Below are 19,289 nucleotides of genomic sequence, written 5' to 3'. Positions count from 1 at the left end.
ATTCTTCAAATTAAGTGTTGAGTCCGACTTCTCCAAAAAGAAAAGCAGAACAGTAGGTGGGTCCAAACGGAAGAAAATCCATTCGGCCATTACATTAATATACCCAGAGGGACGAAATGGGTAACTATTTTTTTTTCTATAACTATTTAGTTAGTTAGTTCGGTTCAGAAACAATATTGATTAGTAGCACCTCGAGTCTCAGAAAGTCGAGTTTGGATCTCGAGTTTCTAAGACTCGAGGTCTATGTGGCGTCTACGTGGCGTCTACGTGGACCTCGAGTCTCAGAAACTCGATTTTCAAATAAAAAATCTAAGTCCCTCTTCTATCAACCAAAATACCCAAAAAAAAAGAAAAATTAAATCATAGAGAGACAAACCAAAATACCCAAAAAAAAAAGTTCAGATCAGAGAGAGAGAGAGAAAGAATCTAGAAAAAGATGCTGAAATACCTGTGCTCATCAGAAAAAAAAAAAAGAGAAGGCCGGCAACCCCAGGCCGGCGCAACCGGCGCCGCAGCGCGGCCAGGGTCGCGCGCGACCAGGCCTCGCGCGGCCCAAGGGTCTCGCGGCGACCCAGGCCTCGCGCGGACCAGGCGGGCTCGCGCGGCCAGTCTCGCGCGACCCAGGCCTCGCGCGGCCTGGGTCGCGCCGACCCTGGCCTCGCGCGGCCTGGGTCGCGCCGACCCTGGCCTCGCGCGGCCTGGGTCGCGCCGACCCTGGCCGCGGCGACTGCACGCCCCGGTCGCGCCGGCCTTTCTGGTTTTCCTTTTTTTTTTTTTTTCTTCTGGCTTGCGGCTTCTTCCTTCTTCTTCGGGGTTTTTTTTTTTCCTTCATGCTCTATTTTTTTCTTCATGCTCTAATTTTTTTCTGGTTACTTTTGTGGGCGTGTGGGCTTAGACCTCGAGCCTCAAAAACTCGAGTTCCACGTGGGATGCTACGTGGAACTGGGGCAGGTCAAACTATAAAAATCGAGCATTAAAAACTCGAGATATGAGCGCATAACTCGATTTTTTGAGACTCGAGGTGCTAAAAAAAAAATAGTTTGAAAACCTTGACAACTAATTATATTGTTAGCATTTTATGGATAATTACCCATTTCGTCCTTACCCCACCGTAATGTGTGGCAAACAAGATAGAATTCACACGAGTAACACTTAATTATGACGTCTCACTTTTAAGAATTACTCTTTATCATTTGTCTAAATACACGTGTTTATTTATATGAGATGGAGAATCATCGTATAAATCTCCCGTTATAATAAATCTAAAAAAAAAAAAAAAAACTGCTTGGCGGGACCTACACACGTATGAAGAATAGCCGTATGGGAACTTTTTGTTGAGACATTTCCTAGTTCGAATCTGCTGTTCATTACGTAAGCTAGTCACCGCTTATCCCAAATAATTCACATTGATTAGCTAAATACAAACCACACAACTCAACTCAAAAAAAAAAAAAAAAAAAAAAAACAATACAACTGCAAGAGAAAACAAACAACACAGCTGCCTGCAAAAGAGAGAGTTGAACTTGTCCACCACTAATATCCAAAGAAAAAGCCAACTCGTTATCAAACCATAAATAAATACACGTTCTCTTCCAATCCTTTCAACCATTTTCCCTCTCTCTAGCTTCAAAATGATCAACAATGACCATGATCAATTGGCTCATCCCATCTCCGATGACCCCAAAACCCCACTTCTCCCTCTCCATGGTGATCCACCGCAACGGAGACTCAGTTTCCGTTCCTCTATTTCCTCCATTCTCACACTAAAAAACTTTTACATCCTCTTGGGACCGCTTTTGAGCACAATTGTATGTCTTTTTGTTAAGCTTGATGGACCCGTGACTAGCACAAACATGTTGGCCATTCTTGCTTGGGTCTTTGCTTGGTGGCTCACTGAGGCTGTGCCTATGCCCGTGACCTCCATGTCTCCTCTCTTTCTCTTCCCACTTTTTGGGATTTCTTCTGCTGATCATGTTGCGCACTCTTACATGGATGATGTGATTGCTCTCGTGTTAGGAAGCTTCATACTTGTCCTTGCTGTTGAACATTATAACATACACAGAAGACTGGCTTTTAAAGTGAGTTCCTACTTAACTTCAATTTTTTTTTCCCACTTCTTTAATTATCTATTTGCTTTCTCAAAAACCCACTTCCTTCTTCTTCTTCTTCTTCTTCTTCTTCTTCTTTTTTTTTCTTTTTTTTTTTTTTGGGGGGTAATTGTTTGTTGCAGGGGCTACAACCCTTGAGCTGACGGTCACCAGGTGAACCGGGTAAGCCACAAGGCCCGGTGGTAAAACCCACTTCCATTTTGATTGTTGGTAAATTGTGGTTTTGCATTCAAGGGCCTTGTTATAATTGGTTTTTGGATGTGGAATTTGCTTTTAGTATCTTTAGGGAATATGGTATTTAAATAATTCAATTAGAATTTTCAAGAAATACAAGCCAACTATTGGAGTTTGATTGATATTTCTTTTTTTTGTTGATTTCTTTTTTCTTAACTCATCCCATGACAAAAGAAATATCAAGAATGTTGATGACACAATCAATTTTATAACATATGAATCAGCATTTTTACTTAATCATACCGACATTATTTTTATGGTACACCATCAAAATTTGTCATTTCAACAGTCATATATGTAAATAAATTAAAAAAACCAAGAAATTTGTGATGTGTTAATTGTTGAAAATTCGTATTATATGCTATAGAGTCAAAAATTTGACAAATCCTAAGATCTACCCATCAAAAACTGGTTTTAGAAGAAAATGTAAGAAAAAGAATATACGAATTTTTCTCTCTCACGCACTCTCTCCAATAATTCTCTTTTATTTTTGATTGGTCTCCGTTTCTCTCTCTCAAATAATTGAACACACCTCCCATAAAAAATAATAATAATAATAATAATTGAACACACCCCCCATTAGCAGTTAGACACTTGGAATCTTTCTTTTTTTTCTTTTTTTTTTTTTGAATTAGACACTTGGAATCTTGGACCCATACTAGAAATCATGAAGCATCCACTTTATTGTACAACGTGGCTTTTTTTTTATTGTATGGGACGCAACGTGTCTTTTTTAGCTCTTTTTTTTTTTGAGAAGCTCTTTTAGCTAATTTTACTGCCAAGTTTTCATGATAAAGTATTAAACTCTAAACTTACCAAAATAAACACGTGGGACAATACAGATAACCATTGTCTTTTGTGGGGATTCACTAAATCCACCACTCCTCCTTCTCGGAATCTGTGCTACCACAGCTTTCGTCAGCATGTGGATGCACAACGTGGCAGCTGCGGTGCTGATGATGCCCGTGGCCACTGGGATCATTCAGCGTTTACCAACGGGGCCCGCTCAATCGGACGTTGAAAACAAGTTCTGTAGGGCTGTGATTCTGGGTGTGATTTACTCTACGGCTATTGGTGGGATGAGCACACTTACTGGGACAGGTGTCAATCTCATATTGGTGGGGATGTGGAAGAAGTATTTTCCTCATGAAGAGCCTATCAGCTTCAACCAATGGTTCTTTTTTGGGTTCCCTTTTGCTTTCTTGCTTTTCGTTGCTTTGTGGGGTATCCTTTGTTTGTTGTATTGCTCAAAGGGTTCAGGCAGGGCTCTCTCTGCTTATTTGGACAAATCCCATTTGAAGAGGGAGCTTGAACTTTTGGGTAAGACTTATATATCTCTTAACAATTTTTTTTTTATATATATATTTATTTTGGGTTTGTGACTTCACACACAAGTCTCTTTCACAATTTATTTCATTACTTGTTTTAGGTAACACAATATCGTTCTTACATAGTATCATCGCTAATACTATTTTATTTTGCATCAATTACAACATGCCTCATTAGTAGTTGTGAATACTTTAGCCAAAATGCTTTGATTCTCATACTTTCCATTATTGCAACCATTGCGTTATATATACCATTAACACTTGTCAATTTCTTGGGACTTTGGACAATTGATAGAAATATGTAAACTGTCTGGGTGTTAGCTATGCACATTCAATCAATGGAGTCCATTTTTGACTTTAATAGTTGCAATGCCTTGTACAATGAAAATAGGATGAAATGAATATGTGACATAAGTGAAATAATGTTTTTGTCTCTGTATATTTTGAAATTAGCCTGATCAATTTGTGACTATTACTTTGAACGGACCAGGTCCAATGGCTTTTGCTGAGAAGATGGTGCTGGCTGTGTTTTCGGTGCGTTGCAAAATATTGTAATATGTTGACCATAGAAACTAATTTTACGAATGCCTTTGGATTAACAAAATGTGTTGCTGCAGATACTAATAGTTTTGTGGATGACAAAGAGCATAACAGATGACATTCCTGGCTGGGGAGTTCTTTTCAATGGCCGCGTTGGTGATGGAACAGTTAGTGTGAGCACAATTACTCATGAGTTGCATAAATTTTCAAAAAATGAATTACAATGGGCTTGAAGGAGGAATTAGTTGCTGAAATCACTAAACCAAATAAATATGTAGAGACATCATCGAATTGACATTCCTTCCCTTGGAAGTTGGAACAAACTTGATTCTAAACTTAGGGTGATTCATAATCATGCAGGTGATGATGGCAACCTTATTATTCATAATTCCAAACAAAAAAGAAAAGGGAGAGAAGCTGATGGATTGGAACAAATGCAAGAAGCTACCCTGGAGCCTTATTTTGCTTCTAGGAGCTGGCTTTGCCATAGCTGAGGGAGTGGAGTCCAGCGGCCTTGCCAACATCTTGTCTGAAACCTTAGATTTCTTGGAGAGGGCTCCTTATTTAGCCGTTGCCCCTGCTGTGTGCCTGATAAGCAGTATCATCACCGAATTCATCACATCAAACAATGCAACTACCACACTAGTAGTTCCTCTTCTCATCCAAATAGCAAAAAGTATGCATTTACACCCTCTGCTTCTTATGGTTCCGGGAGCAATTGGTGCACAATTTGCTTTCTTGCTTCCAACGGCAACTCCTTCAAACGTTGTCGGGTTTACAACTGGACACATTGAAATGATAGACATGATCAAGATTGGATTGCCACTCAAGATTGCAGGAATTGCTGCATTGACCCTTTTGATGCCTACACTTGGTGATTAATCCCTTTCCACTCATCAGCTTACTGTTTGATATTTTTGTTTGATTAAAAAGATTACATTTGTCTCTGTTTGTAAGTGACTAACCAATTTGTATTGCAGGAGCTTATGTTTTTGAGACAAATAAAGATGTTTAACAACTGGCAAACTCCCAATCCAATTTCTGGCAAATTCTCAAGCAAAAGAATAAAGCATCATGTGAAAGATCAGTAGCAATCCATAGACAACAATGCGTTATTATTCCTTGGCAAACAAAAGGCTCACTGTATACAGAAGGAAAGAATATGACTAGAGAAATAGATATAAAAGGGTGCAGTTCTCATTCTTTTCCCCCATATTTTTCACCGGTTGTTTGTGCTCGTGCATTTCAATTTTATATTTTTATGTAGCAATAGTCTGTATATCTAATGACTGCTTGCTCCTCAAGTTGGAGCAATGTTTGAAAATTTTTCACTACTATGAAATGTATAAACGAAATATTTAAATTGGATGTCTGTGATTCATTCAAGCTTTGTATATAAATGCCAAGAGTCTTGTAGCCCCATGCACAAAGTGTTTGGAAGTTCAAGAGTGGAGGGATTCGAGCTGTGGTGCTAGAAGCATATTACTGTATTTTTAACCATCTTATTCTGGATTTTTTTTTTTAATTGTATATAAATTATATAATGATTCGTTGCTTACATGCAGTGTTAGATTTTAGGAGTGTTGACTAATTTCTATGTCAAAACAAGTGTTAATGAGGGTTGTTCAAAATAGCTTCATTATATATTGTTCAACCAGTAAGTTCACTTGAGCGAGATTGCAGAAAATAGTGATTGAGTTTACTGAACCAATGTTTTAACCTAGGTTTCATCTACATAAACAACCATTGATGCACGATTTCATTTGGGAGTGGCTGCAGCCACCATAAAGATTATTGAGAGAGCTTGAATTCTTTGTGCCTACTCTGTTTGGAAACCTCATCCCAGAGCTTATATTTAAGACTGTGAGCTCATCTTTGAGTTTTCTCTTTGTAAGTTCCTTCCAAAGTTTCTCTTAGTGAGCTTCTCATTCAAATCACATAATTTGTTTGCCCTCAATGCCTCAACTAGTATTAGCCCGTTTGGATTGAGGGAGGAGGGAGGAGGGAGGGGAGGAGAGTAGAGTTGATTGAAAATAAGCTAATTTTGGACCAACTTTACTTTACTCCCCTCAGTCACTCTCAGTCCAAACGGACCATAAGTTCACTAACATTTCTATTCAAAGAAATTTATGGAATTATATATATTCAGTATAAGTTTGTTATGAGTTTTGATTATCATAATAATTTCTTTTAAGAGAATGAAAATTTTGAATAATTTATTTAAATAAAAATTACACACACACACACACACACACATATATATATATATATATTTTGCTTGAAGATATAATCAACTTCATATAATTCATTTAAAAGTAATGACGTTAAAACAAATAAGAAATTGCTTTAAAGATTAGATTTGTATATTCATAATCTTAAGGTTTAGAAAGACTTTCACTTAAATTTAGACAGATTGAAGTGGACTAAAATGTTACGTAACTGTGGCTCAATAAAAGTGTAACAAAAAAAAAAAAGTTTTGCTTAAGATTTTAGATACTATGAGTTTGAGATCTATATATTTTTTAGGATAAATTTTATTCATACCCCCCGAGGTTTAGACTAATGCCATTCAGGTCCAAAACTTTTCAAAACTAACCAATTTGGTCCCTGATGAAGTGTGAATTCGTCAGTCAATGAATGCAGACAGGGACGATCTTGGGCCTCTAGTAAGGGTGTTTTCTTAAGGACGGTCACCGGTGTGGTGTCTGCCATAACGTCTCCGATGCTAAAGTTAGTGTCAAGAATTACAAAAATAAGCAATCAAATAGCATCAATCTCAATATGTTCATACCTCTTCCGTGGGAGAGTGTGAGGGATTTATATATGTTGTTGTAGGTTCTAGCTGTTGGGTAATTTATGGAGGTTTAACTTCCCTCTGGGTAACGCTTCCTGGCCTCATCATGTGACTTTAATTAGGTCCCAACGGTCTGTCAAACTGGGTTTGTAACCGTCCCTGTCATTTACTGATGGTATTGAATGAAATGTTGTCCCCGTTAGTAACGTGTTTTCTCGTCATTGAAGACTTTCCTCGTCGGTCCAACTTACCTCTTACAAGATCTACTTCGTCAGTCCCATCAATCCCTAAAGCCAATTTAGTTCCTAAAATAGTTGAGAAAAATAACTAACTTTTTAGAGACTAAGTTGGCTTTAGGGACCAAATTGGTTAGTTTTGAAAAATTTTGAACCTAGTTGGCATCAGCCTAAATCCCAGAGCATGTTAGTGGAATTTACCCAATTTTTAAATAAATTTAGATTTAGAATAGGTACTCTCAACTCAAACATATCTCTTCCTTATATATAAATACATAAAAATGGACCGAAGTGGACCAAAATGGATCAAAGTGGACCCATATGGACCAAATGGGAACAAGGTGGACTGAATAGGACCAAATAAGAATGAACAGACAGATTAGGACCAAAGTGGACATATGGACCGAATAGGACTAATATGGACTAAATAGGACTGAAGTGAATAGAATGAACAAAATAGGACCAAAGAGGACTAAATAGGACCAATATAGAATGAATTGGACCGAAGTGGACATAATGGACCAAATAGGACCAATGTGGACCGAATAGAACCAAAGTGGACTGAATGGACTGAATATGACAAATGTGGACTGAAGTGGATTATATAGGACCAATGTGGACCAAATAGGATTCAAATGAATTGAATAGGACCAATGTGAACTGAATAGGACTGAAGTGGATAGAATAGGACCAATGTGGACCGAATGGACCCAATAAGACCAACGTAGACCAAATAGAACCAAAGTGACCGAAGAGGACAAAATGGACCAAATAGGATTTTTGAATATTTATCATTTTTAGGGTCATATTTCTAATTTACAATGTTTATTTTGTTTGTATTTTTTAACTCGAAACTATTAAAAAAAATTCATACTTTTCAGCCTAAAAATTAAGGGGAAAAAAAAAAAGAATTTTTTAGCTAAACTTGAAAAGGCAATCTACAAAAAGAATCATTTTAAGGCCAATTAGTGCAAAATGAGCCAAAGGGGGCCAAAATTGACCAAATGGACCAAAATGTACTGAAGTAGGCCTAATTGGACCGAATAGCAATTGTTTAATTTTTAGGGAGAGCAAATTATGTTCAACAAATTTTAGAGTACAAATTATACAATATATTACAATTACAAAATAATTGTTTTTTCCCACGCTTCGCGTGGGTCTGCGATTAGTTATAAATAAATTGTTAAATTACTTGTTATCATGCAATTTATTATATTAAAGGAAAGTTAGTGATTAAATCAGATTAAATTACATTCATATGCACTGACGAGGAAGAAGCGTATTGTATTCAAAGTCAATTAAGGAAACTAGCCAATAGCCTTGTAGCTAAATTAGCACATTCCCATGAACAAAGTACTTGGGGGTTTAAGGAAGAGAGGGTGTTCAAGTTGCCGAGTTAGCATCATATTGTTTTTATCTCTAAAAAAAAAAGAAAAGGAAAACAATGATACAAGTAATTATTAACCTAGATTTAGGGATTCATAATCAAACCAATTAATTAAGCATGTGAAAAATCAAATAGATTGATTGATGCATGACATTTATCAATTTTAGGTTCTGGTTGCATATGCAATCTCAAGCTTGCGTGCACAAGATCAAAATCCTACATATGTAGTCTCAAGATGCGTATGCACCCATCTTGTAGGAATATACTTTCATATATATGTTAAGATTGATTAACAAGAAAATTGAACACAAAAACTAAGAAGAACACAATGAAATTCCTTGAAACTGAATATAATTAACACAAATCCAGATTAACATATATCAGGGAAAAATAGGATTTTTTTTTTTTTTTTTTTAAAATGAAGAATATAGTAAAAAGACTCTAGCCTCCTCTTGAAATGGAGGCATAATAGTGTATTTTTAGAGATCAAATTAGGGGTTTTAGGCTCTTTTAGAGGTTTTAGAGCCTCTTAGGCATTTAAATTGCACTTACTTGAATATTGAAGAGTTTTGATCCCAAATATGGATGTTTCGGGCTTCTGGGGTGAAGCTGTGGACCTAACCATGAAGCTTTCATTTGCAATTTTGGGTCTATGCATGTAGCCTCATGTGGAACTCTAATTTCTTGATAACATTGCTTTCTTGACTTCAAACAAGCTTAACTCGCTCATTTTTAATCCCAATTAGGCCAAATTGGTGTCCATTTTGAAGCACTGAGTTTTTACTTTATAAGGGGAAAAACTCACTAAAAAATTCGTTGTGGTTAAAAAGATATTGGCAAAATAGTGAGAAAATGTCATTTTTCAAAGTAATTTGAACACTTTTGAGTTGTGATTACCTTCGAATTATCGAAAATGCTTCAATTACCCTTAGTTGAAAAGTGTCAAGCTTCTCATTGGTGTCAGGGACCAAAGATTATATACTATTACAAAATAGGGTGTTTACACCAAGAAAGATCTGGCTGCAGGTATTCGATTTCTATGAAGTAAATGAATTGATAGCTCATCATATTCAGTGGTTTTAATTTCTCATACACCTACTTTGAGATCATAAGTAGAGTGGGTAAAATGGTTTAGCGAATTTGATCAATAGATAAGAGGCACAATATATTTTTCAATAGCTCATGGTGTCGCAGCCTCTTATATATTGAAAATTTGTGTAAGAGAAGCATTATGTAGGTGTAAAATTAGGGTTTAGAAAAGATGACACAAAAGAACCATTATCTAGGTGAAGTTGTGGGTTTTTTTTTCAAGTAAGGTTCTCTTACGCTTGAGTGAGTTTCATTTTTTTCTTGAGCGAGCTTCACTTTTGCTTAAGCAAAATTCTCCATAATGCTTTTTTTCTTTTTCTTTTTTTTTTAATTAGTTTCAGTAGGTAGACCCACAAGCCCAAGAAGAGGCAAAAGTGGGGCAAGCCCAATAAACCCATGCCATCCTCCATGAAAGATAAGCACGGGTAGAGAGAATACAGGAGCAAAATGAGAAAAAAATTAAGCAGCTATAATAGAAACAACTTGGGAAAGAAAGAAAATAAAAATAGAGAGTAGTTGAACAACCACACTATGGCTGGAGCACCACCAACCTGTACCCAGCTAATGTAAGGGAGGTGGGCCCATGGTCAAGGGATTTACAAAGGGTGTGGTTTGGTGGAGGGGAGAGAATGACCTATTTCCGGTATCCTGCCAAGGCCTATTTTGGGTGACATCTTTGCCCAAAATAGGTGGTAGACGGTTGGGATCACTTGATGCATGCCAGAGAGGTGAGTAAAGAGAGACCCAAAGCCTTATCCGTTTAAGCAAGGGGGAAAGGCTCATGACAAAACCAAACAAATTAGGATTTTTCGTGGAATTGGGTAGTGGAAGAGAGAGAATGTAATGAGCATGGCTAGATGTAGTAGTGGCCAAACAACCAATAGGGTAATGGGCAGCTTTGAAGAGGTGTTCATAGTAGGCAAAAATGGTTGGTGAGCCATAGGGGTAAAATAGAGAAATTCAATAGGCTTGAATCAGTATAAATAGGAACAATAGCCATAAATGGATGGGGATAGTGACTAAGGCAAGAAAACAGAGAGAACTAAAAGGGAAATTATAGAGAAAAAAGAAAATAGTGAAGTAAAAAGAAAAGAGAGAAAACACGACAGAAATGCATACATCAATAGGCTATCTTTTCTCTCCCTCTTACAACAAACCCATTCTTTGAAATCTCAAAGCAACAACAAGTAGCCATCTAGGCCCATTCCCTAGAATACACAACTTTGATATCTTAGCCTAATAGCAAGGTTGTCCAAGTTGGGGTTCAGGTTCTCTTTGGTTCACTTCTCACGGAAAGACTTATCATTTTACATTCTACTGTGTCATTCTTATATTCTACTGTATTATTTTTACATTCTATTGTGTCATTGCATTCTGCTAGACTAGTTATGTTAATTACATCCTTAATTAATTTTCCCCAATGTAACTTATCCTTCTGCCACAAGATATTTGCTTTTGAATCTATAAACGCGTGCTAACATTTGTGAATTAATATACATTCATTTGTTAATAGTTGTTGTCTTTGTTTTTAGATGTTGGGTTTGTGCAAAGACTGACCCTTTAGCAAGGTCCTGCTAGAATAGTGGGCCAGACCCAACTTTCCAACCTACACTAGAATAGGCCTTAGCCTAGCAGAACAGACTCAGCCCAATAGGACAATGTTAGGGTCATATTTTTTATGTAATTGGCTAACAAAACGCACTTTACTTGTAATTAGGTAGATCTAAGTTAGGTTTGATATATCAAGAAGTATGTTGTTTAAAAATATCAAGTGGTATCATTAAAGACATGAAGGTTGATCCAAGAAACAAGTGAAGAAAAAATTGTTTCATTACGTCTTGACAAAAGCTCGACAGATGCTAATATCGAATTTTAATAGAGAAGCTCGACACAAGCTCAGTCTATCTAGATCTATAATTTTAGAATTTCCAGATCTGAAATTCGGCCCATGATGACTTGGATAATTAAGGTTTCTTTTCTCATAACTCTAGTCATATATAAGGCTTATTTTAAAAGTTATGATATACGAAACCAAAGACTTAGAACTCATATACTCTATGTGAAGCTATTGCATTTGTACGCTTTAGGGTTTTGTAACCAAGTGCTTCCTGATTTTCATTGTTGATAAAGTGAAGAATTTTGTAGCCAACAACAATTATTCAAGTTGCTGGAGTTACTCACGTATTGAGATCTGTGCAAAGAAGTTAGTCACAGATTGGAGATTTGTGCAACAAAGTAAAGAAGACTACTACAATATCAAGTTCAATTGGATATTAAAGCGAAAGTTCAACTATAGGTTGGTATTTTGGAATAGGCCAAGGTAGTGGTAAGATTACTCATACTTGTAACTGCTTGATTATTGATTAATGGATTCGTGGGAGTGGTGACCTTAAATTCACCCAGTGAGGTTTTTGCCTTGTGAGAGATTTTTCCCATTTGTCAACAAATCACCTTGTTAATTTATTTTCTGATGCGTATTAGTTATTTCATGATTTGTTGGTGCCTCCACAATTTGCATATAATTTGACATAATTAATCAACTTGGGTAATTATGTTAATTAACCGGGATCAATCTATCTTAACCCAATAGACAAAAGGCCCCCACACAATAAATGAATGATATCAAAACTTGAATTGTGGTTACAATCAAATTTATGGGATTTTCCAACAATAAAATGCTAACAAACATCATTTTGATTAATAAAAATAAAAATTCTAAGTTAATTTATGATTTTTATAAGTATGAAGTTTACTTCAGATGTAATGCATACAAGAAACATAAACATATACATAACTTTATGTTTGTAGATATGTATATATTCGTGTGTCCTATTTAACATATATTCTTATGATTAACACTTTCGGTCCCTAAAGTTTCAAATGACTCTTATTGGTCCCTTAAGTTTTAAAATTAAGTATTATTTGTCCTTTCACTAACTATCATTAGTCTCCTTGTCTTTGTGGCTAACGAAACAATGATATGAATTTTTTAGGTGATATGACAACTATTTTATTATTTAAAAATTATGCATCACAATTTACACATTACACCTAAGTTTTATTTAAGTCTTTCATCACATCAGATTCATTAGAAACAAAATTTCCACATTACACCTAAGTTTTATTTAAGTCTTTCATCACATCAGATTCATTAGAAACAAAATTTCCCCCAAAATATACAAAATCCCTAAATTGAAACCAAAGAGAAATCATGTTAGAATCCTATCTAACTCCATACAAGAAACATAAACATATACATAACTTTATGTTTGTAGATATGTATATATTCGTGTGTCCTATTTAACATATATTCTTATGATTAACACTTTCAGTCCCTAAAGTTTCAAATGACTCTTATTGGTCCCTTAAGTTTTAAAATTAAGTATTATTTGTCCTTTCACTAACTATCATTAGTCTCCTTGCCTTTGTGGCTAACGAAACAATGATATGACTTTTTTAGGTGATATGACAACTATTTTATTATTTAAAAATTATGCATCACAATTTACACATTACACCTAAGTTTTATTTAAGTCTTTCATCACATCAGATTCATTAGAAACAAAATTTCCCCCAAAATACACAAAATCCCTAAATTGAAACCAAAGAGAAATCATGTTAGAATCCTATCTAACTCCTATAAAAATCAACTCATAAGCCATAAAGATTGTGTTCTTGTAGTAAGTCTGAAATTGGAGCTGTTTCAATGAATTAAATTTGGAAAGGAGATGTTTTTCAAATGCTATGCACAACAAGAAGAAGCTTAAAACAATGGTTTAGAATACTGGCTTTAATTTTAATAACAACATTAAAGCAATATCTTACTAAGATCACTTTGAAGATTATACTTCTAAGTTATATAATGATGAAGAAAAATTGTGAACTTTAAAGGCTACTAAAATATCATCAAAACCTTTAGAATATTTGACTCACAGATGAATAACCAGAAATCCAGTAATTTCGATGTCGAAGCAGAGCTACTGCAGACTCTACAACCAAAATAAAAAGGATGAGTATGTCACATAAGATAACATGTAAAACTAGCCAAGGTTTTGAGGCATTTAATATGCAAGTGATGAGCAAAAAAACTAGTGATGCTATGATGGCTATAATAATCATGTTATCCTGTATTGTAAATGGACTAGTTTGAGTTCCAAAATTTTCCAAGCCAGATTTAGAACATGGGCATGGATCTTCATTAGAAAAAACATTTAACTTATCCTCATCTTCACCTTAGATGAAATATGGTACAATGCTGCATATCTAGTTATCAAATGGTAATTCCCTTGTCAATAACTTCATCAATCACTCAAACTACAATTCTTTTGTTAGAATTATGTATTCTCTCATTTATAATGCCCATGTTAACAAAGTATGGATCAAGTATTCTTAGAAAACTCTTGATTACAAGGATTCCTGTGTACCTACTTTCATAATGCACTCCTGTTGCCAACTTCTATTTGGTTAGCACACATGACTGGGACAACTTTTATATTCAAAGCAGAAAGCCAAAGCAGTTCAACATAATACACACATACAATATGACAAAAATTGATTGAAAATATCCATAACTAATACCCAAGTTCAAATACATACAATATAGCAAACATTGATTGAAAAAATGTATAACTAATATTAACTAAATTCCTAGTTATTGAATGTGCAAATTATATTAGGAAATAAATCAAGGCCATATGCACAGAAAATTATATTAAAAAGAGCAAAATCTTATAGGGTGTCTAAAGCACAGTTCCTATACAACCAATACTAGCAATCTCTTGGATTGAGCCTTGCAAATCTAGTTGTGCCTGTACTCACCAAAAAAAAAAAAAAATCAATCAATATTTGTATCAAAATTGTAAAGGAAACAAAGATTATGATTACAATTGGAATGATGAAATCACAAAAGTCGAACAGTTAGAACTTGAAATAGGTAAATCGATGATAAGCTCAGTTTTCTGAGAAATGTGAAACGAAAATCATGGGGAAATCGATGAAAAGTGTGGGCTAACAAAAAAAAAAAGACGAAATTAGGGTTTGTGACTTCAATGATCAATTCGTACCTAATTGGAGTAACTTGTATGCTTTGTTGTTGCTGAGCACACCATGACGGGAGAGACGAAGAGTCACAAATTGCCAAAATCAATTTGTACCTAATCGGAGCTGTGCAATTTCCATGTTCGTTGAGCTCTAGAGGCTTCGAGATTTCCACGATCGTCAACTTGTTCTCTGAGTTTGGATTTGTACTTTCTCAGTTTCTGTGAAAGAGTGAACTAAATAGAATTTTTTGCTTTGTGACTATCCTTTTAAATTTTTTTTGTGGGTTTTTTCAAGGGCTGAGAATTTTGTCATATTTTATCAAGGGTTATGGGCTGAAAAATGTAAACGTTTTAATACAAAACTTACCCGCTCCTTTTTTTTTTTTTTTTTTTTTTTCACATTTATTTCAAGGGTGTTTTAACTTATTCTAGTGACTTAATAACCTCTGAGATAGAGTTTAGTAATATAACTAGCCAAATTTGTATTTATGGATTGTATTGGCAGATTTTAGCAAGCCCTCGATAATAGAGGGTCGAAATAAATAAAGTTTGTTATAGTGAAGTTCTTGTCTTTTATTCCAAAGCAGTGTTGTTATATGACCAAAATATTTCCTTTCACAATAAGATTTAAGATAATTTGCCACTTTCTTTGAGAGGGTGACGTTTTTACTTTAGTAGAACGGTGCCGTTTAAAGCTTCTTCAACATTAGTATTTAGGCTCTGGCTCTTCTCTCCTCTGTGTACGCATTGTTCATCACTGAGTGCTTCCTCTTGAAGATGAGCCAGAGCCAGAGTTCCATAACTGTCCTGGTAACTGCCAATCCTGGAATCACAAAGAATCTGTTACAGGGGTACGTTATGAATCTGTAGGTTGAAGGTTCTAGAAGTGGTCTAGTCCAGGTCCTATAAATAGGAACTAAGTTATACTCTGTATTTTTGAGCTTGTATAATTATTTTTCCAATTTCTGAGTAAAAGATCATTTTCTCTCTTTTCTCTCTCTCTCTCTATTCTGTTATACACTTCCGCCATTGTTAACTTCACATAAGCTTCGCCATTGTTAACTTCACATAAGCTCCAAAATCTTTCATGGTATACATCCCTACAAAGTTTGAGGGTTCAAAAGTCAAAACACATTTTTTAAGTAGAAGCAATTTTCAGTAAGTAAAAAATATGCTAAAAAAGCTGAAAATTTTGATTCGTAGTAAAAAGTGGATTTTAAAATAAAAAAATAGATAACCGTTTGGAGAAAAAAAAATTGCAGCCAATTCAAAAAAAAAAAAAAAAACTGTAAATATAGAGTGATTGAAAACTAACAGAAAAGTGGTAAGTCAATGCTTTAGAAATGAATTTTTACCATATTATTCTTAAGCTTTGCTCCTATTTAAATTAAATGTAAGCTGTAGGCTATTTTGGAATTAATAAAATGTCTATTCCAAACAAAGAAGCCTAGCATAGACTAGCCGAGTTATACTACAACGTATTGTTAGTTTCCTCCAATATTTTAATAGTTTTACTTTTAAAGAATTGTACTAATATTTAGTGTTATATTTTATAAACAAATAAGAAAAACAATAAAAGGATGTAATAACTTGATCCTACTATATGTGTTTACAAATTTGAAAATTGCATGATATTGTTATTGATATAAATAAGCCAGTTTCATACCTACTAAAAAAAAATATAAATATCATTTTGATAAATAAAAATAAAAATATCCTTTAATAATTATTTTTAAAAACTAATGTGGTCCACGCCACATCAATATTTTGTAATAAAAAAATTTGTAAAATTGTTTTGTATCTATAGCAACTGCAAAACAAATGACAATTATTCAAACCTTTTATTTTGACTAGCCTCTGAGCACGCGCTCACGCGCGTGCTCAGAGGCTCTTCTATTTTTTGGGTAAGGGTTAATTTAAGGTATTTATTATAATTTGGGATTACTACATTCTCTAATCACAAAAAAACAAAAAAATAAAATCTAGAGGTGTGATGAGTATTATGCGTTAACAGGTGAAATAAAGTTGTCATCTTACGCATATCCATAACTTGGCATGAAATAACTCATCACACCCCTAGGTTTTTTTGTGATTAGAAAATGTAGTAATCCCAAAGTATAATAAATGCTCTAAATTAACCTTTACCCAAAAAATAGAAAAGCCTCTGAATACTCATCACACCCCTAGCTTTTATTTTTTTGTTTTTTTTGTGATTAGAGAATGTAGTAATCCCAAATTATAATAAATACCCTAAATTAACCCTTACCCCAAAAAATAGAAGAGCCTCTGAGCACGCGCGTGAGCGCGTGCTCAGAGGCTAGTATTTTATAAGGTACGTAACATTATCAATACTTATGGAAAAAATTTTAAATTGAATTTGACATAGAATTATACAAATGATAAATATAGTTTATGTTACAAAAGGAATTTTTAGTTTGCTAGACACAGACAAATACACGGGTGAATTTTTTTAGTATTTTATACAAAATAGGACAACTAACAAAAAAAAAAAGTGAAAAATAAAAACTCTCCACAATCCCCACTTTCTCCTTAAAAAACCATCCCACCTTCTAAAAAAAAACACCCTACGGTTTTCTATTAAAAAAACACCTATCCTAAGTCGGGTAAAAAATTAAAAAAATAAAACTACCCACCTTTTTAAAAAAAATCCCACCCACGGTTTCCTATTAAAAAAATTAAAAAAAACAAAAAAAAAAAAAAAACTGTCGCATATCACATAAAAAACTAAACATATTTCAATGTTATTTTGTGTTCATTTTTTAGAGGTAGCCTTATTTTTTGGCCATATTAGTGGTTCTAAATCTGCGATTTTTGTGGAAAAAAAAGTGTAAATTTCAAATTAAAATAAGTGAAAAAAAATTATAATACTAAGGCTAGTTTGATAAAGACTTTTTAAAATTTAACTCTAAAAAAAGGAGTTAACATTATAAAATTACATTTAAAAAAATGGGAGGTAACGTGATATATAAAAAAAAATTAGGAAAACATCCAAGTTTCTTATGAACAAAAATTGGTAAACTTCGACATTTTTTGAAATGGGCTCTACTTCATGCACCATTAGTCTCATTGATTTTTTTAGATTTTCTTAAAAAGTTTTCACTATGTTTACTGACAAGCATGTTTTCTTCCTCCACCCTAAATCTCTTTTCTAGTCAATTCAGTGAAGTAGTAGCTGTACAAGCTTTTTGAAAGGCTTTTAAATCAGGCCTGTAGTTCTACTCCCAAGAGACTTTACCAGCTAAATCTGTTAGGCTTTGATTGAAGTTGGCTTTTAAATATTTATACAAATATCTCCAAAGTTATTTTAAGTCTCCTATTAATTTTCCGATTTACTTCTTAGCATAGCATTTTCTTGAGGCATCCAAGATTAATTAATGGGCATGAGTACTTGGGCATGCCATGCACATAAACTTTGTTGGTAAAGGAGTGAGAGGGGCATTTTGCGTGCTTCTTGTTATGCCTTCTGGATTTTACAATCAGCAGGCTTTTCATACAGATCAATTTTTATTCAGATTGCTTTGCTACAAAATTAATTTCTGTATTTGATGAATTTTTTAAGGGTGTCCAGTCTTCTTTCTTTTAATGATTTTGGTTTGCTATATAGGTTGTATGAACAATGACTTGTATGAAGAGCAAGTCTCCCATGGAAAATGATTTGTATGAAGAGCAGCAATTCCCATCTGGTCTCCTCACTGGCATATGTTTTAATATTGCATCTAAAAAGGATACAGTAAGTATTTTAAGGAAGTTATTTTTTTAAAAGAAATGTTCTCATTAATTCTTCTAGTCTGCAGATTGAATCATCACTCATTCACATGATTTGATTCCCAGCAAATTAGTAGCTTTTAATACTAAATAAATTAAAAATGGTAACTTATCTCCAATTTGGGATGGCAGTGGGTTGGGTTAAGTAATCAACCAGCCCAGTTTTAAGATAATTGAGGGGTGAGGTTGGACTTTGAGGAATCAAACGGAAGTCAGGTTCAGTCTTAGAATATATATATATATATATATTTTTTTTAAAATCAGTCTTAGAATATATATATATATATATATCCCTGCTATTGTGTTTGTTACTTGTTCGTTGAATCTTTTTGTGATATTGTAACAGGAGAAGATATCTGTTCTAGCAGTTGATGCAGTTAGTGACCTCTCTGATCCTAAGTTGGGAGTCCCAAATCTGTCTAATGAATGCTTGACATGTGGTGCTAAAGATACTAAAAACTGTGAAGGTTTGATGTGCATTTATTATCAAAATTATGTTGTGTGATGAGTTCCTTTTCTTTGTACTTCTACCGGAAATTGTTCTAAAGTAATGCAGTTATTGTGTTTTTAAGGTCATTTTGGGTTTATCGACTTCCCATTCACCATAGTCCACCCTTTTTTTCTATCCGAAGCTGCAAAGATTTTGAACAAAATTTGCCCAGGATGTAAATCTATCAAGCAAGAACTTCAGGTCAAGGTCCGGTACCTCACTCCTTGAGCTGAACAGTAGGTTTTTTTTTTTTTTTTT

At 34.4% G+C, this 19,289-nt stretch overlaps 1 protein-coding gene and 1 long non-coding RNA gene across 2 annotated transcripts in view; both read left to right on the top strand.

The window, feature by feature from the left end:
* The first annotated feature begins 1,472 nt into the window (after positions 1-1,472).
* LOC112033805 (tonoplast dicarboxylate transporter) lies at positions 1,473-5,578 on the top strand. Its single transcript, XM_024066577.2, has 6 exons — positions 1,473-2,078; positions 3,185-3,662; positions 4,161-4,204; positions 4,288-4,383; positions 4,571-5,084; positions 5,191-5,578. The coding sequence occupies exons 1-6, from the start codon at positions 1,632-1,634 to the stop codon at positions 5,223-5,225; spliced, it is 1,614 nt and encodes a 537-aa protein (XP_023922345.1). The 5' UTR covers positions 1,473-1,631; the 3' UTR covers positions 5,226-5,578.
* A 13,571-nt stretch (positions 5,579-19,149) lies between these two features.
* The window catches only part of LOC112035690 (uncharacterized), a 5,277-nt gene continuing 5,137 nt past the window's right edge, over positions 19,150-19,289 (top strand). Inside the window, exon 1 of the long non-coding RNA XR_010630019.1 lies at positions 19,150-19,238. This is a non-coding gene — a long non-coding RNA (uncharacterized LOC112035690). The remainder of the gene's footprint in view (positions 19,239-19,289) is intronic.

This window comes from Quercus suber, unplaced genomic scaffold (genome assembly GCF_002906115.3).
Source record: "Quercus suber isolate HL8 unplaced genomic scaffold, Cork oak 2.0 scaffold_130, whole genome shotgun sequence".
Taxonomy (NCBI): Eukaryota; Viridiplantae; Streptophyta; class Magnoliopsida; order Fagales; family Fagaceae; genus Quercus; species Quercus suber.
Note: the sequence above shows the minus strand (reverse complement) of the source record. Positions and strands in the feature narration are given on the sequence as shown.

Bases quoted from the DNA above. Each gene is read 5' to 3' on its own strand.
- LOC112033805 (XM_024066577.2), top strand. From the start codon at position 1,632: ATGATCAACAATGACCATGATCAATTGGCTCATCCCATCTCCGATGAC. The intron at 4,384-4,570 runs GTGAGCACAATT...ATAATCATGCAG, and splicing joins TTGGTGATGGAACAGTTAGT to GTGATGATGGCAACCTTATT. The intron at 5,085-5,190 runs GTGATTAATCCC...TTTGTATTGCAG, and splicing joins CCTTTTGATGCCTACACTTG to GAGCTTATGTTTTTGAGACA.